This window comes from Vanacampus margaritifer, chromosome 8, assembly GCF_051991255.1.
Source record: "Vanacampus margaritifer isolate UIUO_Vmar chromosome 8, RoL_Vmar_1.0, whole genome shotgun sequence".
Classification (NCBI taxonomy): domain Eukaryota; kingdom Metazoa; phylum Chordata; class Actinopteri; order Syngnathiformes; family Syngnathidae; genus Vanacampus; species Vanacampus margaritifer.
The window spans coordinates 21,672,077-21,698,981 of NC_135439.1; the positions used below are offsets into that span (position 1 = coordinate 21,672,077).

The 26,905-nt window shown below is 38.2% G+C and overlaps 1 protein-coding gene across 5 annotated transcripts in view; it reads right to left on the minus strand.

Annotated features, from left to right (window-relative positions):
• The window catches only part of celf4 (CUGBP, Elav-like family member 4), a 129,086-nt gene extending 106,503 nt beyond the window's left edge, over positions 1–22,583 (minus strand). For 3 of the 5 annotated variants that reach the window (XM_077572719.1, XM_077572718.1, XM_077572720.1), the window contains exon 1: positions 21,791–22,583. In XM_077572719.1, the coding sequence (XP_077428845.1) occupies positions 21,791–22,073 (283 nt within the window). In that variant the 5' untranslated portion in view covers positions 22,074–22,583. The remainder of the gene's footprint in view (positions 1–21,790) is intronic. The other 2 variants (XM_077572717.1, XM_077572721.1) reach the window with 2 other exon arrangements.
• Positions 22,584–26,905: the final 4,322 nt, after the last annotated feature.

The following is a 26,905-nucleotide window of genomic DNA, read 5'->3' on the forward strand; positions in this document are numbered from 1 at the left end:
CTAAATACGGTATTCTGGTATTGTGGAATATAAGTTACACAGTTTGCTGTGAACCAGCAACTTTTTATCAATATAAGAAGGCAGCCATTTTGCCACTTGCTGTCGAGTGAAAATGACATCTTAGTTGCTTAGGCTCAGGTAACAACCAATCACAGCTCAGCTTCATAAAACAGGTGAACTGTGATTGGTCGTAGCCAGAGCCCTGAGCAACTGTGATGCCATCTTCAAAATGGCCGCCCCCCTGAGATGGATTAAAAAAAGGCTGGATTTTGCTGCATAACTCATATTCCACAAATGTAAAATTAATCAAAATGTCATGTTTAAACTAATGAGGTCACATATAAAATACTATTGTCAAGGTTGACTTCCCTTTTAACATACAGCAGAAAATTAAAAATTACTAATATAAATAAAGCAATAGTTTCATGGTAGAAAGTTAAAATCAGATGTGTGAGGAAGACATTTTGCGTCTCCATTGGAAGTTTACTCAAAATGATGCTTTTGCACACTTTACTAGGGGTGGGAATCTAATTAAATGTCTCACAATTCGATTCCATTCCGATTTTTGGGTCTGCGATTCGATTCAGAATCGATTTTCGATTAATACAGATTTTTCATTCAAAATAATTTTATTGACAATGATTTTTGCTTCAATCTATAGATGTGCAAGGAATTGTAATGATCTACTCCAGTCTGACTCGCTAATGCTAATTAGCGTGCAACTTTTATCACTCAAAAGAACGGCTCCACACTGCAAAAAAAAACAACTTTTATTGGAATAACTTGATCGTGACTTTTTCCTTCTACTCTCTAATGTGTCTACAACTTAACAGTGTATCAGACCGCGTGGAACCACACTGCCCCTAAGTGGCCAAATGGTTACAACATGAACAGCGCTCCAAATAAAGGCACACACAGACAAAGGACAGTATAAAATAATTTTAATAAAATCGATTTTGGGACATTTAAAATCGATTCTGAATCGTACTAAATGAGAATCGCGATTCTTATAAGAATCGATTTTTTGGCACACCCCTCCACTATACACAGGATTCTTATAAGCCAGGGAGGGAGTGTGAAAGGTGTGTTCTTATTATAAATTCACTTATGAAGTTGTATGGCATGTATTTATGTAAAATAACTGCATTACATCAAACTGTTCTATTACTTTTAACTAACTGTTGCTCATAGAGTATATCGTGGAAATTCATGAAAGGATAGTTGCTATATGCCTCCAGTGTTTGCCTGATAAAGCTGCTTTTCTCAATGTGTCTTCCAAGCTTTTTCTTTCTTTCTTTTGAATGGTCCCAATTGTCTCATTCAAGAAACTGCTTATCTAAAAAGATGACTCAGCAGCCACCTGGACTTGACACTTTCTATGGTGCCATATTTTGCCCCCCCCCCCATGGCCTAAATCTGCAAAAATGAGATGATAATAGGTCAATTGCAGCACATAATAGTTATGGTGCAAAATCAGTTCAAAGCACAATTTTATCCTTATAAAATCTTGGTGCATTTCATTACAGTAGATACACCTCTGCAAACTGATGTGATTCAATGAAAGAGCAACAAATAGAAACCCTTGATATGATAATACTGCTCCGTTATGTGCATCACTTAAAAAATACAATAAACTATGCTAATAGTATAAAAATGTTTGCACCATTGTGGGCCCTTTTAACTAATTTGCGCCTAAAAACGTTCTATTTAAAATGTTTTGCGTGTCCCAAAGACGTATTTACACATTTTTTAAATGTTTTTTTTAATGCTAGAGCATACAGAAGGCTTTGATGCAGCCTCTGAACTGCAGAGAACGGGTGAAGCAATGGTAGTAATTACAAAAACGACCAGCAAGTGGCAGCAGAGTATAAGAGATCAACCAGGGCCATGTTGAAAACAAGCTCATTTACCCACAGTTCTAAACAGATTTGTGAATAATGATGAAACTTAGCTATAGTCTAATGTTAATTGCTGCTAAACGGAAACATACAGAAATATACTTTGAGACTCTAATCTTTCTTTTGGTAGGTTCCATATTGATATAGCAATAGAACACAATAGTCTGTGGGCCTTGCAAAATCAGTCAAAATCCATTAAAACAGCCGGGAGTGAAGGGGGTTGCTTCAGTGAAAACGGCTGGAAGTGAATGAGTTAAATGTGGCACACTCACATCTTGCATGGAGACATCTCTGTGCAGAAAAGGACCCATGCGTGACTAGAGCATTGTGACTGCTTTTGGCAGATGTGGCAACAGACCACATCATTAAATTCTGTACAGAATGAACGGGTGATAACCGCTGGCGACGTACAGTAAATGCGTCCTCGGACCTCGTGTATGTCTGCCCTCCACCCAATTGTTTCTGTGAAATATGACAGGTCTACACACATGTCTGAGAGCTCAGACGCTTTGTGCTTGTGCCCTGATCAAATTGACTAAAATTGCGTTTAAGCATCAGCATCACTATTTAGACACGGTCCAAACAGGCAAAACCGTAGACCGCCTTTCTGCCACCAATTTGTCATTCCGCCGGGCGTAGCTTCCTGAATGCTTAGCATGGCACAAAATAGGGTTGATTTTGTTAACGAAAACTAAACAAAAATATTATTATCAACACACATTTTTCACTGAATGAAAACTAGACTAGACTAGACTAAAATACTCATTAATAAACAACAAGTGGGACTAAATCGGTATTTATTTTTGGCGACTAATGAAGACAAGATGAAAAACTGAACTAAAATTTATGGACATTTTTAGTACACGAACAAAGTCGAGATGAAAATTATATGATTTTGTAAAAACATGTCTCTGCTAATCTATCACTGTGACACACACCCTTTTAAATCTGCAGATAGCGAGTGCAACATGCACAAACACAAGGGACAGACAGGAGGGGGATTCATGGTGAAAGGCAAAAAAAAGAAGTTAATTAAGTTAAAAAAGCAAATTATAGATATAATGTAACATTAATCCAACAGCTATAATGTTCCAACAATAATGTTAGTCTGACCACTAACTAATGCTGGCTAACTTACTAGCTCATAGCATGGAGCCAAAGTAGCCACTGTAATTGTGTGTGAAGTTGTTTTTCATCAAAAAGATAAGAGAATATTTTTGGATCCGAAATATTTAACATTATCTGCTGACCAAAAAAATATATGAGTAAAACTAGACTAAAACGTTGACAGTTTTTGTTGACTAAAATTAGTCGAATACAATTATGTTTCGTGGACTTAAATAAAGACTAAAATGCTAGATTTATAGTTGACTAAAAATTGACTAACTAAGATAAAAACTTACAAGTGTGATTGAAACTGGACTAAAACAGACTAAATTTCAAAATGCCTGATAAAATTAACACTAGCACAGAGTGATCCGCCAAATTGTCAAATAAGCAGCTTTACGAACTTAGAAGTTGTATCAAGAACAAAAACTTTCCTCTAAAAGCGCAGCACCTTTAATGCAAATGTTATTTCTGCCTTTATGATCTTTGAAAGCACATAATATAATCTGGAAGAAAAATGCTGTGCTGAATTTACTCAATTTTATTTCATCAAGTGTTTGCACACAATAAAATCATTTGGATCCAAAAACATTTTTAAGCAGATGTACAATTTGTATCTGGAGCCAGGTGATTTTATTTTGTGGAACCACTTGACAAAATACAATTGATCACAGATCATCATGAATTCGTCCAAGTGTGTTGGTACTCCAATAAACCAATTCTTGAATGTGAGCAAAGCAGTGTTGCTATTGAACATCATATTGGGTATTTTTGGGTCTGAGACAGAACTGTAGTAGAGTCAATCCTATCAGGTCTTATCTATCCATACATTAATTTTCTCTATCTAATCTCATCTTTTTATGGTCATAGGCTACTGGAGCCAATCCCACCTGGCTTTGGACGAGAGGAGGGGTACCGGGTCAGTCATTGCAGGGCACATTTAGACAACCAAAAATTGCACTCACATCCTCATCTATGGGCATTTCCATTTTCATTTAAGATAAGAAACATGTTTGGGATATGGGAGGGAACCCAATTACCCGATTCCCAGACTTGGATCCCCTGATTGTGAGGCAGATGTACCAACCACGAATCCCTCGTATGGCATGTAACCACCCAGCCCTTTGAAACAATACAAACAAGAGTGATAAAATAAGTTTCCTTCCTAGCTCCCTTCATAAACCAACATTACAATGCAAATGTCCATCTCTGACCCAATTAGAAGCAGATGAACAGATGGATGTACGGTATATGTCAGGAACACATGTCGAGGGTCGAGCCCATTACTCAAAAGTGTGTCTGCGGACGAATCAGATGTTGTCAGGGAGAACACAAAGTCTGGGGCACGGGAGCGCTCCCATGTCTCGTCCCCTGGGTAAAACACTTACAGGATAAACACTCCCATTAATATTCCTCTGTGCGCCTCTCCACTCCGCTTGCCTGTCTTCTCCTTCCCTTTCCCCGTCCTATTATCCTGCCTCGGCGGACATCCCGTCCTGTCCCGTCCTCCTTGCCAACGTGCAAGATGGAGATGAGAGGACGATCTGAACGCAAGAGGGGGAACATGAATCATTACACTTCCTGTTGTTACATGCCGTCCGGCGGTGGAAGAGAGACGATGCCTCCGGGGCCCCGATTGATTCCAGCGATCTAATTGGGTTTATTAGCCAAGATGTTGGGCCCCGCGAGGAGGCTCCCAAAGGCCACCGGCTTCCTCTCTCCCTCCCTGCCCCGTTCCCTCTCTTCTGAAGGAGAAATCCTGCGTAATTGTTTTCCCTCCATCTTCTGTGTCATTGTCAGATGGGTCCTGCGGGATTATTAGCAACCCCAGGTCCCTCAATAATTCATCCAGAGCTATTTATACACAGATGGAGAGTCCTCTAAAGTCTCCCCCAGTGAGCTTATCTGACGCTGAGACAGACAGAGGGAGAGAGAGAGAGAGCGATGGTGAGAAACAGGGCTACAAAGGGAATGCAGGCGAGCGATAGACAGAGAGAAAATGGGAGTGACACACAAAGACAGTAAGAAGGATGGAGAGAGGCAATCACAAAAAGAAATGCAAAGAGGAGCAAAGCGAGTGTGACAGTGAATAAAAGAGCAAGAGCCAGCGACAGCAACAACGTTTTAGGTAGACACAATGACAACGTTTGTGGGGTTTCAAGGAGAAACTCTGCCTTGCCAAAGTGAACAAAAGCACCATCCCGGGAATAGCATACCCTCACAGAAGACTTTAATGGATTTTAATCTTCCCCCCTCCCTTTTTCCCCATTTAACACAATTAGGATGTTTGCAAAGCTAACATGGACCAGTAGTCACTCGCCATACAGGAAGGACACATGAAAGACATTCAGGCATTTCCATACCTAGAGTAAACATGCTTATCCGTCCTCTACAATGTGGCAATGACTAAAACTAACAAAGTGGCAGCCGTTTCTGAAATCACTCTACCAAGTTCATTTATTAACGTTACACAGCATATTAAATAGCTTCTAGTCCTGGATCAGGAAGATCATGGCAGAGCTGCAGAAGACCGTTCAGTTTTTGCTGTCAAAACAATTCAAACTTTTGGGTATATAACGGTTTATATTGGTTTGCCGGCCACAGAAAATAGCACACAGTACATTCACAATATTTTTTGTCAAACTAGAAAAATTAGGGCATTAGGAGACACCGAAATCAAAATGTGGCATGACATACTTTTACAACTGCTACTATAAAAAATGATGTGGTTTTGGTTGGTTAATCCAGATAATCTTAATAAAATTGTTAAATTTACTTATTAAATCATTTGAATCAATGTACCATTCAATACCTTTTGGATGGTATGCGGAATTGCATCTTGACAAACTATATCCTTCTATGGTGAACTTTTGTGAGTGCTAACAATCAACATGTTACTTTTCTCTGCAATGCTTAGATAAACTTTCCCAATTTAGGTTTTAATTTATAGTGAACCTCTATAGCATCAAACCAAGCCTTTGTCAGTTAGATCAAGTCAATTATATTATTTAGTTCAATTCACAACCGAAAAGCTACCTCAAAGGAAGAAACCTCGAAAAGAACCCAGGGAGAATGGGAAAAGATATAAAATAAATAAATTAACAAATGCTAATGTTAATAATGTCCATTTGTAGATGTTTTTTTAACCACTTAACTAAAAGCAATAACTGATAGCCCTGGTGCCAAAACGTACAAAATATTATATTGAGATGCTATCAAAAAAACTTTGTATCACATGACTTCATTATATTGTCCAACTTTCAGCATCTTGTTCCTTATCTTGTGGTGCATTTGATCTGTTAGTTGATGGTGTAAACCATCTCTTTTTCAATTTGAGCGGTTGTGGTAGTAATATTTTGAAACATGATGCTGGAAGCCATCTTTATCGTTTTTCTTGTGGTGCTTGATGAGAGTGTGTCTACATATTATTGATGAATAAGCTGTAAAGGAATCTCTCTCTCCCTGGCGCTCTCCTTCACACGCACGCACACACATACACACAAATTGTGCTCCAGGGGAAGCCATATTTATCAAATAATGAATGTTCACAGAATGACGTGTATGCAAACACATGCACGCACACACACATAGTTCTATCTCTATCTATAAACTCCATGAACTCCACACCCAGCGAAGCACTGCAAGTGTATGACCAGGATTCCCATTTCCTGTCCTGTGATTAAAGAACCAAACTAATAGACTTTGTCCCGCTGGGAACCTGTGCGGACAAAAGGCCGAGATCTCAGAAACCATTAAATTGCAAATCTCCAATAATTTGCTGATGGCTTTCCGTCCAGATCTTTTCCGACTGAGTTGTGCATTGCCGAAGCACTCTGAATGGTCAAGCTCTAACCCAGCTGAGCCCACCCACCAGCCAACCAAGTAAGACCAGCAGAGGGAGAATGAGACCTTGTTTATTTTCATGCAAATTTGCACAATGAAATGTCATATCATTTCCTTTCAGCTGGGACCCAATGCAAATAAGCATGGATTGAAATCACTCAACAAAAACCCATAAGATGACAATTACCGTAAAATCCCATGAATAATACGCCCTCTAGAATCCCCGTTAAAAAGCATTTTTTTCTCTCTGTGCTTTGGTATAATATGTAGGAATGTAACAATATCCAAACGGCACGATATGAACCTCACGATATTATAATTATCACAATATTGTGGGGAAGGTGGTGATATATAAAAAAAGCTCATGGTACCGTATACAAAAAATCCCGATATTGAAAAAAAAAAACACAATGGGGAAAACAATTTCAATATTGTGATTTTGTACTTAATAGCAGCAGAAAATAGAAAAAAAACATTGTCATTGTCATGCGATCCAATTGGCTCAGCAGCGCAAAGTATCATGGTCTATGTAGTTTACAATGCTTGTGTTCAGATGAAGCGGGCGAAAAGTCATCTTTTTTTACACAAATGTTAAAAAATATTTGCTGGTATGACTGACTTATTTGAGTGACAACCGCCACAGTGGCCAAAACATCCCTAATTAAAATTAAACTGCATTAATAAACTAGCCACAGGAGGGTGATAGAACTACACAAATGGAATACAACCTTGCCTTTTTAACAGACATACTGATTTTAATATTGTGACGTGACAACGACGATATTGTGGCAATTTTAATATCGCAATGTCACAGCTGTTATTGTTACGTCGCTAAAAATTTGTGGCGCAGCGGATCATTATTGATCCGTGGGTTGTTCGGGTCAGGCCCGATACGTGGATTGTTTGGTGGGGTGGGGTGGGGGTGGGGGTGCACATTCACAGTCCATTTTGACATGTCAAGGAAGCTGAAACATACGCAACGGAGTATACACGCTACGTCTAACTTCACAATAAAGTTTACCAAATACAGTACAGTAACACATTGACGGCAAAGCAAATAGCCTTAGTAGACTTTTACTTCACCCATGTTATGGCATGATGGCTAGCTTGACTTCCCTTTTAGACGTTACTTTATCGTAGTTGATTGACATTGTAGTTGCGACCAACATCAACACAACGCTATCCAGAACTCATATTCAATCGCTAATTTAGGACGAAAAGAAACCGCTAATTAATTACGCTGTCATTGTATGACATTGCAGAAGTCTCTGACGTAAGTGGCTAGCGGCTACCTGTTAGCATGACCAACGACTGTTTGAGCTTGTGACGAAATTCACAAGGCTGAGTGTCCGGCTACCGGCTGATTAGTAAGTTTGACAGCTTGCTTGAATTATTTTTCAATATTCTGGACCAAGGCTACTTTGTAATTCACTCTCCATGTATAAAGGAAGGGAAGTGTCTTAAATTGCACATTGAGGTCTTTTCATTACATTAAAAAAAAATAGAACTTTGTCTTCATTTACTTTATAAAACTCTTTTGCCCATCAAAAAGAAAAAACATTCAACTCAAAATGTAAAATGTAGCTGTTTAGATTATAGGAACACAACTTTAAGCCATTAATACCTTGTTATTTTACACATGAAATAAGAATGTTTCTGCCTCATATTGCATTTAAAAGTTGTGTTCCTAAATTTTGAATGGCTATATTGGACATTTTGTATTAATTAATTTTTTTCTATTGAATGGAAAAAGCGCTTTACAAAATAAAGACAAAGTACTATTTATCTTTTTTTGTGTGGCTGATCCGAAAAACGATCCGATCCGTTACTCAAATCCGTGATTCAATCCAAACCGTGACTTTTGTGATCCGTTGCACCACTGCTAATAATATGTTCCCCCGATTTGCTGGTGTCCTTTATTATCAAGGTGAATAATATGAATGAATAAAGAGTCAAAACATGCTAATAAAGTTTAATGTTTTTTAAATTCAGGTTAAAAACGATGCTCTCTTTTGATAACTATGATATAGGAAAATCTTGTTCTTCCACTGTACTCTTTTTTTTAGTCATTTTAGTAAACTATTGTTATTTGTTTTACTTGCTTTTCAATTTCTATAATCTCTGTTGTTAACTGCTTTTAAATGTTACACTTTTAATTATTGTGTGTGAAACATATTGAATGCATGATTGTGCATGAAATAGGCTATAAATGAGTGATTCTATGTATTTTTATTTTTTTTTTACAACCCCTAGGTACTGCCTAGGTCCTAGTCAATGGGAAAACATTTTTGTTTCTTATTAAGCCGCCTGTGTAATACCCCCTGGATTTGGGATCATGTGTTATTCACTGGATTTTACAGCACATTGTGTGACCACCATCAAAGAATTAGAAATCAAAATGTGGTTTATAGACAGTGTTTAAATGCAATTCATTTAAGAAAAATAATTGCAAAAAATAACTGCATTTTTTCCCAATATTTTAGAGTCTGTAGTCCTCGAGACATTATCATTCCCTTAAATTCTGTCGTTTATGAACATATTTTTTTGCTGAAGTTGAATCCCAAGACAGAGCTTCAGGACCTAAAACAAAAACAAAAAAAGACCAAAGTGTGTCGCTTAATGAGTTGTGTAAGATCGTGCTAATATGGAGGGCACACTTTGCTCCTGGGGTGTCTGAGAGCAGTGGGGGTCTAATTCAGCTCTCATCCAACGAAGGTCATTCTCCTTTCTCGGCCCATGATGGCCAGAGAGTGTAGCACTTAAATCTGGCAAAACTCGCCCTATAAATTACAGCAGAGGGCAGAGAGGTCAGAGCCTGGCATGAAAGTAGGCCAGAAGCTATCAATCAGCTGGGGCCAGCGAGGGCCACATCTGTCTCTGGGACTCCCTCAATCTTCTAACTTCTCGTCCTCGTAGCTTTTTCCTCCTCCACGATCTGGTTTGGGCTGCACCTCTTCTCACAATATCCTTCTCTTTCTTTTGTCTTCTGATATTCTTTCTTTGTGTGCACCCCTCCTCTCCCTAACTCTTTTCCGTGGATCTCCCTCACCTCTTTCACGCATTCTCTTACATCACCCTGTTTCAACATCTTCCTCCGATTCGAGCTCTGTGTCGTTTTACGCGCTCTTGCACCATCTCTCTCTGCAACGATATGTTTTGCTCTATCTGCTCTCCAACCAGCATAATAGGATAAAGCCTTGATGTATCTTCCCTGAATGGGATGCCAATATGGTTGGAAGGATAATATCTGATCTGCAATATGCCCAATTTTGGAGGAGAACGATGTAGTTGCGAAACAGAACATTTAAAATAAGCATTCAAAGCTCTTCTCATTCCTTATGACGCTTAGCTACGTGCCAAACATCACACATTTCTTGTGAGGAAATTTACAGTCGTTATGAAAGGAAAGAATTAGAAAGCCGTTCTGAGTTGCTAACGTCAGATGTTCTTCGTGCATCTCCTGAAGAGAAGTCATATTTTAAACGAAGGATGCTGACTCTGGGAGTCCAAATATGCAACATGTTCTCACTTTCAGTGAGTAGAGCAGCTCATAAAAAATAACTATATTTTGTTAAGAAGCTAATACATTTCTAGCACCAGGCAACGTTGAATTCTGGAACACACGTGCCCGACAAAGTTGCTCTTACTACTGATCACCATCAAACCAGGTTTATTCAAATGTGCTGTTTTAGTCTGCAAATTCTCTTCTGTGACGCCACTTTGTCTCATAGACCAAAATCGTTGTAGAGATTTGTCCAACATCTTTCTAATCTTTCTAGAGAGTAAAATAGTGTTCATCTTAGCACAGTTTAAATTTCAGTTAAAAAAGGTTGATTATCTAAAAATGAAAACCAGTTGTTCATTATGAAGTGCAAATGTGTGTTTTGTCTTCTGCATTTAATTATTCTTTAAATCTGCACTTTGTAACAATTTGCTCACAAATGTCATATTAGCTCACATTAGCTTTTCTAATTGACCTTTAATGACTGAAATATTTTTTAATTAGTAGATTAACACATTAGCTGTTTTTAATGGGAACTCCTGCAAGCCTCTGGTCAATAGTTTTCGGATTGGATTCAGGTTCGAATTTCCCTCCCTCTGTCTGCGGATATAACGTCATATGCGCGTTGTGTATGGGATGAAGGGAAAAGGCAGTTTCATTTTTGGGCCACAGGTAGCAGTAGCGATTGTAATTTCAATTTTCTGCATTCAGCAGCTTTAACCAAGTATCCCTGGATGCAGATTGCAGTTTGATGCGTGTCGCCACATGGGGTGGACTTAAATATTTGACTCCACCCACACAGATTTTTCAAAATGGTTTAAACACATTTTTTTCCCCAACCAACAAAATTTGCAGATTTAATGATGCGCTATTTTATGACGTTAAGTTTTTTTTTTAACACATTTTGGAGCATCGAAAATTACAAACACTCAACCCTCAGCTAGGTGGGGCGGAGCAAACTAAACGGTTTGATGGAAGAGGTCGAAGTGTAGTACTACCTGTCCCCAGCAGATGGCGCATCCCTGGACGGTTGAGGTTCGTATATGGGTTTCGTGACTTTTTAATTTTCATTGTTTAATAAATTGTTCAAACAATACTGTAAGCGTGATGTCATAAGATGTGACACAAAGTCACCAGGGCAATAATTTAACAAAAAAGAAAGAAAGAAAGAAAGAAAGAAAGAAAGAAAGAAAGAAAGAAAGAAAGAAAGAAAGAAAGAAGGAAGAAGTTGCTTCGAGGTTGAAAATCCGTGTGGGCGGAGTCAAATGTTTAAATCCACCCCACTTGGCGGCATGCATAGAACTGCGCTCTGCATCCAGGGTTTACTCACTCTAACCAAACAAAAATATATATTTTTTTATTTTTATCCAAATACTCGCTTATTCAAGATAATTTTCAGGACGATATCAGAATAAGAAATTACTTTATAGCAACAGCACTAGTACATAATTAAATTAATTAATTTAGAGAATAGGGTCAAAGCTGACCCACCTTATGTCAAACTAAGGCATCCACTGGTTTCACCAGAAGATCTTTTATGATATTTGAAACCTAAACCCTCCAAAACTTCTGCATGACTTATTATTCACCTACCATTTTCCGAATCGCCCTTGCTTTTGAATAATTGAGTGGGATCTTTGGAAAGCCCTAACCCTCATCCCCACCTTCCTCTTACAAGTCAGTGTGGTACATTTTTAATTGGTGACATGAAATAAGCATGAAGCGAGCTGGTAGAGAAGAGAGAAGATTGAATCCATGAGTCTCAAATCTGACAGCTTTTGCGTTACATAGCCATAGAGGATCGGAGATGCAAACTGTAAATCCACAGAGGGCGAAATATAAATCTGGACCAACGCATTGCACATGCACGGAGATCACTGACATGAATTCTGTCCAGGATAAAGAATACAAGCCTCATGTAATCCCTGTTTTTGTGTATCCAGCCGACAGAGCCCGGATATGTCACTCTGAGTTACAATTAGCCGTTTTGTGGAGAACAAACTTTCTGGGAATGATCACTCTTCAGTTGATTGCTCTTGTACGAACGCTAGAAAAGAAAATCAGGGTTTGTTCTGAAAATAATACCAGAAAAAATGCATAAAATCGTAAAAAGGACCTGTTTTAGAATAAAGACAGTTAAAAATGGAAATACATTAGATACAGTTCTAAACAAATGGATGACATGTGGGGCAAGAAGTACAACTAGAATTATTTTGCAGTGGACGTGAATGAATGGGCCACTGACACTGTTAGCGGTGACAAAATTAAGGTCTATTTTTCATATTACTGCTGTGTCATGCTGCTATTTCCTCATGCAAAGCTTCTGCAGTGCAGGGCTGCAGCAAGAGCTGAATTCATGTGCATGGTGAGGGCTCCATCTGTGCTCGCACGTTAAATATTAATATTACTATTAAACATAGACAATTGAGCATTCTTCCTTAAATAGGAGGCCTGCACAGTTATATTGTCTGTGATATAATTACACATACATTTGGAGCATAAACATGAAAAAAGATGGAGGGAGACATACAGTATATGATAAATGTTCAGGGAAAGTCTATAATTCAATAAAAACACACATGGGTGACACATTCCATACTATTTGCTATTATAGAACCCGCAGAATGTATTTTGATTAAAAAAAAATAAACACAAATGCTCATATAGATTAAGCATTACACAAAACACACTTCGTAGGGGCTGCCAGTATAAAATGTGAATATTACATATAGAATATTATACTTAAGCTATCATGCTACATTATGTGCAAACCATGCTAAACAGGAAGTGTGCACTCAAAACAAAAGTGAGTAGCCTCAAACCAGAAGTCACAATATACAATGCCAATTTCACAATGTTATGGGTATTTAGTAAATTACAACTAGGGGTGTCAACCGATTACATTTTTTTATCGTAATTAATCGCATGACTTCAGTAGTAACTCACGATTAATCATACATTTTATATCTGTTCTAAATGCACAACAAAATCTACAATATTTTTTATTTTTTCTAATTTTTAATATTCTTGTTAACATAATAAAGGAGAAAAATGTAAACTAATAGAGATATGGTTTCATCTTTTAGTCATTGATACAGTATTTTCATAATAATTCATTAAATGGAGTTAAAATTAAAAAGATGTACTGTACTGTAAAAAACGAGTGTGATGTTGACTTGTGCCGAGGTCATTATTCTGCCACTAGATGAAATAATTGCATTTGTAAGAAGTTGATGACAGCTCAGTGCATTTTTGTTGTCATATTAAGAGCTATATAATCTTTAACATAAAGTCACTTGTAAAATCTCCACATACAACTTGACCCCAGTCCCCACAAATATATGGACGATTATTAAATTTATTATTGCTTCATATTGACGTGGATGTGCCTGCTGCGTGGCGACTGGAATTCCCCCAGTACAGTCATTATCACACGTAAAAAAAAAAAAGTGGCGTTAAAGGAACTTTAAAATAATTCAAAATTAACACACTAATTTTGACACCCCTAATTACAACCATGTTTTGGTTGTTCTCATCTAATGTTCTTTAATTGCTCTGAGAGTTTTGACCGTCCTCGACACATTAGCATGGCATTTGCAAAACAGACTTTCACACTGAACAAAGGTTATAAACAACAAGACTTTCACACATTTCAGGAGTATTACACACACCATTTGAACCACCGGCCACAGGTACTGCAGACAAGCGGAGCACAATCATGATTAAGAATCACTATGGAGAGAGACAGAGAGAGAGAGAGAGAGAGAGAGAGAGAGAGAGAGAGAGAGAGAGAGAGAGAGAGAGAGAGAGAGAGAGAGAGAGAGAGAGAGATCCAGGGTGTCAAATTATTAGAACTTGAAACAAAAGTAAAATAGAACCCATTTAAATGCCGAAGGAGCATTTATTTTTTTAAAAGCTGTGGAGAAAAAAAATCCCATCTACTAAAATGTTCAAACGAGGCAACAAACACAACAATAGGAACGCAAGACTAGGAACCATATGGAATACTAAAGGCCAAATGTTGATGAAACTCTGATTTCATTTTAAAACCGCTCTGGGCTATTGGTTGAGCAGTTTAGGTGAGCATAAAAATAACAGTATGCACAGTGGGCTATATAAAACTAATAAACCAGTAAAAAAAAAGCTCTGTCTATCAGCATCTGCTCTTCTCTACGGGTCAGAGCAGCCATCCACCGAGAGCCGTGCCTTTGCCAAGTAGAGACATTAAGTACACACTAATGCACAAGTATCCACTCGGACACTGTGTGATCTCTGAACTATTAACATTAAATGTTTTCTGTGGGTGAATTAAGTGGCTTCCCAGGATAATGTAATTCTGAAAAATGGAGTTCTCAAGCAGCCACACTTTCAAAAGCAACAACATGTGGCCATTCAGTCTTCATCGTGCCTCAGCAGTGGGAAGGTTTTCGGGGGCGAGATAACCAAAGCAATGTTAACACCAAGATTTGTTAGCTTCCCATTGACTGGTTTGGATCAGTGATTCTCAAAGAGTGGTACTCAGGCTCACTGTAGTGGTACTTGAAAGAATCACTGCCAAGTACAATTCAGTTGTATTTAACTTGTTAGGACAATCTTCCTATATTTAGGCAGCGTTTGTGTTCAGACTGTGCATAATGTTACAGTGGCTTGCAATAATAACACTTAGACCTACTACGCTGTTGTATTTAAATTAGGGGTGTCAAAATGAGTGCGTTAATTTTATTTTATTTTTTTAATTTTTTTTTTCATGGAGAGCTCAGTATTGTTCATTCGATTTGACATGTCATCATTGCTCTCCTTTTTATTTTTTCTTATTTATATATATATATACAGTATATATATATATATATATATATATATATATATATATATTTATATATTTTTTTTTTGTATGTGGGTGAGTATGTGTATGTGCATGTGTGTGTGCGTGCGTGCGTGCGTGCGAGCATGTGTGTATTCATTAGTTCACCTAAAACCTATTAAAAAAAATCCCATACTAATAATATAATATAATAATAAATTGCCAAATGCAGAAACATCAATGTAAGTTATCACGATGTAGTGGCTCTCGCTAACCGACAGAATTAAGTAACCAGAATTAGGTTAAAAAATTCTATATACGTAGACCATGTTTCTATAAATTTTGATATTTGGTTTTTATTTGAGGCAGATATTTTTTCCATTAAAATGTGATTTATGAGGAGGTTAGACCATTGGTCGATATTCAGAGTTTGTTTATTTTTCCAGTTAACAAGAATAGTTTTTTTTGCGATAGTAAGGGCTACAAGTGTAGATTGAAATTGCTTATGTGGTAAGTCAATTGTTGTTAGGTCACCTAGCAAACACAAGTTTGGAGATAAAGGTATCCTACAGTCCAAAATAGCGGAAAGTTTTTCTAAGACTTTAGTCCAGAAATACATAACCGGAGTACATAACCATAAAGCATGAACATAAGTGTCTGTAGTGTTTTGTAAACATTGGAGACAAATGTCGGAGTCTGAGAGTCCCATTTTCTTCATCATATATTGAGTAATGTATGTTCTGTGAATAATTTTATATTGGATAAGTTGTAAATTTGTGTGTTTTGTCATTTTAAATGCGTTTTCTCAAACTTGAATCCAAAAGTCAGATTCCGGTGCTATAGACAAGTCTGTCTCCCATTTCGAGATGGGCAAAGACATTTTATCAGTATATGAAAGTAACTTATATATTTTTGAAAGTTTTTTTGTTGTTATCGGAGAAAGCTTGTTAATGTCTTTAGCTAAAACAGGCAGTTGGAGCGTACCCCGAAGTGTTGGAATTTTTTTCTTTATCATATTTTTAACTTGTAGAAAATTTCCGTTTTTTATTTTGTATTTTTGGAGCAAGGATGTATATGATATAAACATATTATCTGAGAAGAGATGATGGAGATGTGTAATTCCTTTCTGCTCCCACACACCTAAATAAAACGGTTGGTTGTTAAGTTGAAAGTCGGGGTTATGCCAGTGCGTTAATTTTGAGTTAATTGAAAGTTTCTTTAACACCACAATTTTTTCTAATGCACAATTAATGACCGCTCCTTACTTGGAAAGCCTGTACTGGGGGAATTCCAGTCGCAACGCAGCAGACACGTCCACGTCAAATTTTAGCAGTAATAAATGCAATAATAACGCATATAATTGTGGAGACTGGGGTTAAGTTAGTACATCCTTTTAAATTTAACTAAATGTTATGAATTATGAAATTATTGTGTCAATGACTAAATGATGCAGCCATATTTCTATTAGTTTAACATTTTTTTCCCACTTTTATGTTAACAAGAGTCTGAAAATTTAGAAAAAAAAATATTTTATTGTACATTTTATTGTAAATTTATTGTACTAATATTTCTATTAGTTAAATTTTTTTCCACTTTTCTGTTAACAAGAGTATGAAAACTTCAGAATAGATATAAAATTAGCGATTAATCTATTGAAGTATTGAACAATTGAAGTTATGCAATTAATTGCAATAAAACAATTTAATTTTATTGTTTCATGTATTTTAATGAGGCACTTCTCTTCCTTACAAATTAGCTTCACTGTATTTCCTCCCCGCCCTTTTTTTTTTTTTTTTGACACTTCTAAGCTGTTCCACGGTGAGCCTGGCGAGAGCAGGGTGGCGCTGCTGGCTAAGTGTACTTTTGGTAAGTAGCGACGTCCTCTGTGACACATGTTGCAGTCCTCCCGACAAAAACAAGCTCAATCGATAGTGATGCATCTTGATAGAAACAGGACACATAGTGGAGTCTGAGCGTGCATTTGTAAGAGAAGCCGAGTGTAGTATTCTGGGAGGAGTCCACACACACACACACACACACACGCACCCACGGATCGCAAAGCAAGTGCAAGAGGAGATAGAAAAAGATCCCACAAAGAGGATGATGCAACTGGAGTGAAATTTTTTGTCCGGAACGCATGCTGCATTAACGGAGACCTGCAGGACAAAAAAACACACACACGCTCACAGTTTTTGTTCGAAGGCAAATTTGGTTTTATCCTCCTTTCTGCAGATGGTACTTCTCGAATGGTAGCCTGTAACATCTAATTGCCTGCAATAAAACACAGCATGAGTCTTTCATGTTTTTGGCGTCATGACTTTCTGATCTCACCAAACATGATACGCCCCATAATCTGTTGTGAGTATTCTTCTGTGACATATTCATTTCAAAGGGGAAAACCTTTCCAAATATAGTCAATCAAAGAGAGAGATGCAATTCCCTTTATGAGCAGCTTGCTGTATCATAAGGCATCTGCAGTAAGACAACTGTCAATTATTACACTGTATATCCATTAGGCATTTATGTTAGGCTACAAAATATGGGCATCATCTTTGAGTCGAAAGATGCTAACAAACTGTGACACTTGGTTGACATAATTCAGCAGGTCAATACTGGCCCAAAAATAATGAAGTCTTGTCAGCGTTTAGCTTGATTTTCAGGCTTTGCAACACCAACTGACTGAGCCCATGAAACAGCAGTTGTTCATCCGTTCAGAACAAGGGTGCCAAACTCATTTTTGCCGCGGGTCACATTGTAATTAAGTTTCCCCTCTGAGGTGTCTGTGAACCCATATTATATCATCATCTCATATTACTAAACCCGTAAAACTGCTGGGTCAAAAATAACCCACTTTTAGTAAAAAACAAACAAACAAAACAAAAAATTACCGACCTGCTGTCAATTTGACCCAACTCTGAGATGTTTTCTAACAAAACAAAAACATTATTGGGTTAGGGTTCTTGGCTTGTAAGAAACACAAAGATGTCTTCGGTAGGGCTCTAACCCAAGAAATCGGTTTGTTTTGTACAAAAAAAAAAAAAAAGTTGCATCAAATTGACCCAATTGGTCCATTGACCTTTTTATTTTATTTTTTTACATTTTTTTCTTCAAAATTGTAAATTGTCTTCACTTTTAATGACATTGATATATTGCAAGCATATTTACAGTCTCACTTTTAAAATAAAGTTCATTTGTTGAACTTTTTTTATTTTATTTTTTTAACTGGCATCTGATTTTAGAACTAGTTTTCCATCAGTTCGTTGTTTACAGAATATACCCTCTTAAAACTGCTGGGTCAAAAATAACCTAATTTTGGTCAAATAATGGACCAACCCCTACCCGCTACTTGGGTCAATTTGACCCAACTCTGGGATGTTTTTTAACAAACCAAACCAATTTTATTGGGTTAGGGCTCTTGGGCTCCTTGGGTTGTAAGAAACCCAAGAACCCTAATTTGACCTCAATACCTATCAATTTGATCCAACTCTGGGTTGTTTTGTAGCAAACCAAAGCAACTTTATGGGTTTCTTCCAACCCAAGAAACCCAAACGCCCTAACCTAAGAACCTTAACCCAAGAAATTGGTTTATTTGTTGGGTCAAATCAACCCAAGTAACGGGTTGCCCCCCCCTTTTTTTTTTAAAAACAAACAAAATTGTGTTATTTTTGACCAATTTTTGCAACCTATTTTTTTAACAAAACAACTTGGTTTTGGAATGAAACAACTTGAACAATGAAACAATTTTTGGGCCAAAATTGGGTTATTTTTGACCTAGCAGTTTAAAAGTGTATATATACTGTGAACACAACAAATTAATGGATAATTAGTTCTGAAATCAGATGGCAACTTGTCAAGTAAAAAAAAAAAAGTTGAACGATTACGATATTAAATGTGATATTGTTAAAAAAAAAAGTTTGCAATACAGTATATCAATGTTATTAAAAGTGAAGACATTTTAGCAAGAAACATGCACAACATGATTTTCCTTCGCGGGCCACATAAAATGATGTGGCGGTCAGGATCTGGCCCCCGGTCATTGAGTTTAACACCTGTGCTTTTAAGCATACTAGGCCCAAAAAGTCAATAATTGAAAAACATACTTACTGACAGTTGCGTTTACAAAAAAAAAACGAAGATGCTTATAGAACGATACGGCAAAACTTCACTGTAGACGCATCATCACAGCTAATTGGCGACACATTTTTAAATAAAATCCTATTGAATGGTCATTGCAATTACATCCCTACATTCTCTTGTTGAATCCAAGAGAGGCGCAAGCTTGAAGGCAGCCTCTGTGTGCTAACTGTGTGCTTCATAGCTGCAGCAGTAGCAGCCGGTGACCATTATAAATGGCCTCTATTAGCATGGCTCGGTCACAGAGGGGAGAGAAATAAAATCATTGAGAGAATGTAGGCCTGCACTGGTGTCCCAGCGCCCACTCCCAGACTCTGCAGACCTCTGTCCCCCGCACCCCTCCTCCTAGCTCCCCCCTCCTCCCAGCCCTCTGTTCCAAGGGGACAGAATCCTAAAGACTAGATTACCAGTGATACATGGAGTCATTATGGGGAGGGTTATGGCAATAGTATCACAGCCACAGCTGACAATGGCTATAATAGGGGTCTCTTTCTTCAGAGGCAGCATTACCATAGGGAAGGCTGCTTCTTTGGGCTTGTTGATACTGTAGAATAGGATAAGCAACATTTATTACCTGCGGTAGCAGAAAGAAGCTGTGGATCAGTGAGCTGAAACGAGCTTATTTCTTTGTAAAAGTGCCACCTTGTTAAGTTAAATGGGGCCAACAGTGTCCCAATGTAAGGCACTACATTGTTAGTCATGACAACCACTAAATATAGACTTTCTTTTTTCTTTTTATACTGGAAACACTCGACATGTATATACAGTTTCTGGTTCATACTGAATAGTATAACGTACACTTAGGAGCACAACCATGAGGGACAAACATGATGTAAGGTAGGGAGGACAACTATGTAAAAGCTTGGCTGAGAAACAATACCACAAATCGGTATTGGGCTGATATCTGTCTTTATTTCAAGGTATCAGTACTTGTGACGGCAGCTGACATCAGCATCTTTTGGCCATTGTACGATCAGGAAGATAAGGCACACATATCCGACAGATGCCAATTTAGAATATAGTAATTTATTTAAATTCAAATATGGAGATTTTGCGTATCAAAATTACTATGCGCATGGTATCAATGACTATACTCAAGAGTTAGTACTTGTACTGGAATCGGTCTGAAAAAAGTGATATCGAATGTCCTTTTAAGAGACAAAATAGTTTCAAGGGCAGTTCCACAAACTTTTTAGAAGCTGAAAATGCTTCTAATAGTGAAATGTAAACTGCAATTGCATGCGATCTACCAAAACAAACAGATTTCACACGAGTGATTCGGTGAGACTGAAAACGTCTTGAGATTAAAAAAGGGAACTTTAAAACACATATATAAAAAAAACTATCTTTGTTGTCCGACTCCCGCCTACCTCATAGTCACTTATTTGGGACATCTGCACTCTTGCTTTCTGCTAATTTGGAACACTTCTTCTATAGAACGTGACTGGAAGGCGTTTGAGGTCTGTGCAGGGAATGTGAGTGAGTAAGGCAGTAGCTAGTGCCTCCAGCTAGTTAAAATATGAGCACAGCGGGGACTCGCTAATGAAAGCGGGAAGCAGGGCCGTATATCGCAGTGAGGAGACAGTTCTTAGAATCAGCTGGCGAGCCATGCCTATAGTTGGGGCCACTGGTGATTAACTGTACAACAGGGGTGCTACTACAGCTGTGCTATTAATAAAATATACTCCCCAACACAAAATGTCATCCTCTATTTCGTTCTTTTCTCCCGTGCTTACAGCCCATCTAAAATCATTTGTATATATTTTTAAATTCCTATACATTCAGCGTGCAACCCAATGTTTACAGGACAGTTTTAAGACAGCTTATAGAAAGTGATTTTTTTTTTTCCTAATGTACTTTGCTCCCCTGGGAGATGTCCTGCAGGTACAGTGGATCAATTACTGACCTCTCATTAAATGCTGATTTGCCTTCCCTTGAGAGAAGAAAATAAAGTACAAGTGGGAAGTATCATCATTCCTGTTGCACCTAAACAAAGACTGCTCATTAATATTACACCTTAAAGGCCATGTCCAACCAGTTGGAGGCATTAGACATCATTTAATGAGCCATTAAGTTAAGCCATTCTAATTAATTGCCACTGTAAGTGAATCCATGCACTATTTTATTGCAATAAAAAAGTTTTAAAGGATTTTTTTTTTAAGTGTAAAGCACGTAATTAATTATGGACTTAGTCGCTCACAAGCGCACGCACACCATACACAATGCCGTGGGCAATCAAACACAGCCTCGAGCTATTGCAACATGAAAACGTGAGTTTAATGGCCTGGATTTACTGGAGTGAATGAAAGCAGTCTTACAAACGCAAATGCAAGCTGTCGTGATTCCCGTTTTGTGACACTCTTAATGCTGGAATATTAGGATTTAGGACATTGACATAGTCTTTATTTTATTTTTATTTTATTTTATTTTTTGACAAGTCATCCTGTTAGAGTGTCGCTCTTGTCGCCCTCAAAACGTGTGACAGATGCCGGGAGCGTTACCCACCTTTGTGCATGCCCGTGAAGCGGTCCTTGAGCACGGTGAGCTCGTAGATCTTGCCAAACTCCTCGAAGAGGGGCCGCAGGTCCTTCTCGTCCAGGTTGCGGGGGATCTGACCGATGAAGAGTTTAATGGCATCGTGGTCTTTCATGGGGATGGTGGCCGGGCAGCCCCCTGGGCTGTGGTTGTGGCTTAATCCGTTCACTAGCCCGTTGGTGCTGGCGGAGACCATCCCGACCCCGACGCCGTGCATCGCGGCGTCCACTTGCCCGTTGGTTAAAGTTGCCATCTTCGTTCGGACCGGCCAGCGAGTTGAGGGGTGGCTAGCGACAGCGGCAGATGGCGATGAGAGTGGTGGCGAATCAAAAAGGCAAAGGAGCAAGTCTTGGTCAAAATTCGCGTCCGAAAGCGAGCCGCGCCAGAGCTGATTGGGCTCTCGTCCTATCAAAGCCAATATTTACATTGATGTGAAAACACATGTAGCGTGCGCTCAAGTCGCATAGCAGAACCGCGTGATGCCGTTTTTGGTCCCGATGGAGGCTTTTTGATTCCTTGTGTTTAAGTCCTACTCAGAAAGTCGTTCATTGATATAATAAAAGAGAGGAAACAGAGATATGGGAGTTGAGAGTGAGAGAGAGAGAGAGAGGGGGGGTAGAAGAGAGAGAGGGGGAGGTAGAAAGACAGAGGGACAGAGAGAGAGAGAGAGAGAGAGAGAGAGAGAGAGAGAGAGAGAGCGAGAGAGAGAGAGAGAGAGAGAGAGAGAGAGACCAAGCGTGTACACTGCCTATTTACACCCACGTTCCCTCGTCCCAGCTTCTTGGCACCCTTTTATTTTTGTTTTGCATTCGAGTCGCTATGGGTGTCTTCTCGGTTTAAACGAGCAGGACTGACTCAACCTCTACCACGTTGGTGGGGTGGTTTCAGTAAAGACAACTCGCTGGAAACTTGTCTTATATCAAACACAGCTTCTCTGCTCCCCCCTATTTTCTTCTGGGAAGACCCAATGGTACATTCCACCGAGGAGAGAGGGTCTATAAATAGAGAAATATAGAGAAAAACGCTCCTTTGTGCTTCTGCTCAGCAAGTGAAAAACGACACAATCACAAGAATATGGCATGCTCACTAATGGTGTATCAACAATGCTATGTTCAATTAAACAGACAATCTGGATGGTTTTTAAATCTCATTTCAGAACCTTTTATTTGGTCGCATTCATCCTGCCTGCATGCGCCAGGATCTCGGACAGCTCCGTGGTGCTGAAACGAACAAGATACAATCCAGAAGGCTTTTATTTTAGTTCCTTTAGTTTTTTCTGTCTTTATTTGTTATTGTTCATAACAGTCGAACGTGGGCACGTCGATATGTAAGTTGAATGTGTGATTTCTGTAGCTTTGTGCAGTGGATGCAAGAGCTCCCAGAAAGGGAAAGTCTGTGAGCACCGCCGAGTGGCGTTCAGAGGGGGCACATAAGGGAGGGTCGGAATATAAAAGATATTGTCTTTCTATTATAGCATTTAAAAAAATGTTTTAGTCATATCAGGCATTAGGCACTAGCTTTTCATTGATTTGTGAAAATCTTTATTTGTATTAATGCTTTACTAATATAAATGGGGAAGCAATGACTATAAACTAATTAGTGAAATTTATAATATTGACAAGTGGATGAGCAAATGCAGACAGAACTGTTTCAGAAAAGATCATGAATTGTCAGACAAGAGAAAGAATACATCAACAGTGTGAACATACACTGCACGGTCAGAGAACTTTATCCAAAATTCTCACTTTCAACAATGTATTATATTTAATCATTCAGTTTGAAATGTGTAAAACTACACCGTGTCATGAACTATACCTAATATTTTGACTCTAAAAGCTAATACTAATTATGCACGTGTGAGTCTACACCACACACACACAACAAATTGTCTGACAGTGACAGTCAATACAAAATGAGCATTAGCTTATCGATTGATTACTCAAATGGTGATAATCCTGGCTAGTCAATACTACTATGCATTCTGTGATATAATGTAATGTTGTATTCCAATACATACAAATCTTACAATTAAATCAACCGTGTACAGTATAAATTTAACAGCCCTAAAAGTTTGAAAAATATACAGTTTTCAAGAAAATGTGCAGTTTTATAGTTTAGAAAAATGTGAATGTCAAAGGCCCTCTATTAAGATACAATGCATCTCCTGTATATTTATGCAATGGTACACAGTGTAATAGTCCAGACACATTGATACATTGTTCAATTATTAGCAAAGTGAACATGTGCTATACTTTTATAATGTTCTTTATATCACAAGAACCCCTTTCCTCTCTCTACTGATACATTAGCCAAGCATTATATTACAAAAGCGATACACTAGGTGCCTCTCTCACCTATTTCTTTCTGCTCTTCTGCCAGCTAAATGGCCCGGTAATGTCATCTCGTTTTCATGGCATGACCGGGCCCCAGTGGGGCGGGGGGAACTTTGCTTTCTTTGGCATGACACCGTGCTCCGTTCTCAAAGCTTTCCCTCGGGGCCTCGACCCATTCACCATGCACTGCCTACTGGTCTGCACTCATGCTTGACTTACCATTGGCAATATTTTACATACAATGTGGCATAATGGGAGGACACCTCATTTAATGAACGCTCAGTCCTGATTATTACGTAAGTAGTGTTTGGTCACAGAACACATTTGAAAATCTGAAATTAAACTGAAATAGTAAGCCCATCATCTATATAAACACATATAGATTTTGAGATTATTATATATATTTTTTATTTATGTACAGCTGCCAAATTTGAACTTAATATGGAAGGAATTTTAACAGATTCTTTAACATCTTCCTGTTATCCAAAACCTGCAGATGAGCTAATACAGAAACTTAGAAGCGGTTATGAAATCTAAATCGTTGTCTGTCCCTATGTGTGACTGATTGACTGCTGTCTGTCCAGGCTGTACCACACTTCTCACTCAATCTCAGCTGCAGTCTCCAAAATGCATTTCTTTTAACACTACTTGAGTACACTCAAATGTATTTCATGCAACTCTTGGGGAACACAAATCCGAAGGTGAGTTGAAAGCAGTACACAATCAGAAAAGAAAATGGATCGATGGATACATTTGAAAGGTATATTTGATGTGCTGTAAACTGTTACAGTTTACAATGAAACAGTTGCTATGCTAGGTGCTAATTCTTTTTATTTAATTGATCAATTTATGAAACAGTCAATCACTCTGATGTAGAAATTGTTTCAATTTCCACAGTACAATGATTCAATCAACAGACTTGAAGAACAAGAACATGAACAGGCATTCTAAATAAAAATCGCATTGAATGCGGCGATCGATTATTACCAACGGCCTCTTAAAATGTTCACACTCTCTCTTCCTTGACATTCGCACCGCGTTTTTATGATTCAATAAAAAATAACAGTGAAGCATAGTGTGTGTGATTGTGGAGCAAGAAAACCTGATACCAGGTTGTAGTTTTTCCATTGCAGTTCTTCAGTCGATGCAGATTTATTTTACTTGCAACATTTACTGTAATGTTAAGCTAAGGAGCGCAATGTGAATGATGATAAGCAGGATAAGGTAAATAATTTTCATGCCTTGAACGAGCCCTTCTTGATGCAAGAACCAGCGCATATCTCTGTCCATGTTACCAGTTTTTCTGTCCGTGGTGCTGGAATGAAGAGCCCATGTTCCTCTGTCCATGGTTCTTGAATAAGGTGCACATAAATTCTTCTGTCCGTGGTTCTGAAACAAATACAATGTTCAGCTATTCATAGTGCTGAAACAAAACGCACTCTGTCCGGGGTTCTGAATTTAGCCTGAGAATACTTTTGTGTTTCTGGCTCTAATGGCAATGGATAGACAAGGTGAAGCTGACCATATGTAGTCCATTTCGTCAAATGTAATGGTCAATAAAGGTGACTATTTAACATGAATAATTATATTTTGAGCAAATTTTTTATACACTCACTGATCATATTATTAAATACACCAACACAATTGCAAGAAATGATAGAAGTAGCAATGTATTTATGATTGTGGTTGAAATTTAGTGGTGCTGAACTGCGTTGTAAAAGTACAATGGGCTTCTAATCTTCAACGAGTTAGATGAGAAAATAAAATTGTTAGAATCATTTACCAGTATGATAAATAAAAAACAACTACAATTGTCAGAGTTACATGCATCTTACAGTGTCAGTTAAAATAAAATATTGTATTATAAAAAGCCAGTGGATTGGATTCAGGGCTTTTTATCGTATCAGATTAGACAGTGCAGGTGTATTCTATCATATCTGTTACACATTAATAATTAAATTAATCACCATTCAGAAAGCCGTACTCAAACTGCGTGGACACTGAATATGTAATTGTTTAATTTCCTGGGCTAAAATATGCTTAAACTGGTCATGCAGACTTAACTCCCAATAAGCCCACATGAGATCAAATATATTTTCTCTCTTATAAGAAAAAAGAAAATATGTAGTAAAGTAAACACATTGGAGCCTTTAGAGTAATTAGTAATGCATCTTCCTAAAAAAAAAAATCTACATAGAAGATTAAATTAGTACACATGCATGGAAAACAAGAAGAAAAGACGAAGATATGCTTCATTTTTACAAAGACAAGCAAGAGGTGATGTCAAACCAATTCTGAGATGAAGTTACGGATCTCCTCTAAAGAAAGCTTGTAGGTTTGGGATGGCAGACTCTCCTGGGCAGCTCATGGTACGACGCAATGAGCTGTGTCTGTCTCTGGCCCCCGCGGTTATAGCAGCGCTGCATTGGAAAGAGATTAGTGCGGTGACATTTGACATGGGTGGGCGTCTGCGCTTGTGCCGAGCACCGGCTGTACAGATCAGCTGTGCTGACAGCTCCTCTCCTTCACTGACTCTCTGGCCCCAAAACACGGGCGGGCCTCTTGAAAAACACAAGCTTCTGTACAACGTTGCCCAGAGATCAAGTCACAAAAACAAACATGCATGTGTCTTAAAAGGAAAGCTGATTACGCTAAACAGGCTGCAGTTCCTTTGCGCTTCCTATGTCATGAGCTGTGCGGCCTCTCACACGGGTCTGACAAGGAAAAAAAAGTGTCTGGCTGCTGTCTAAAT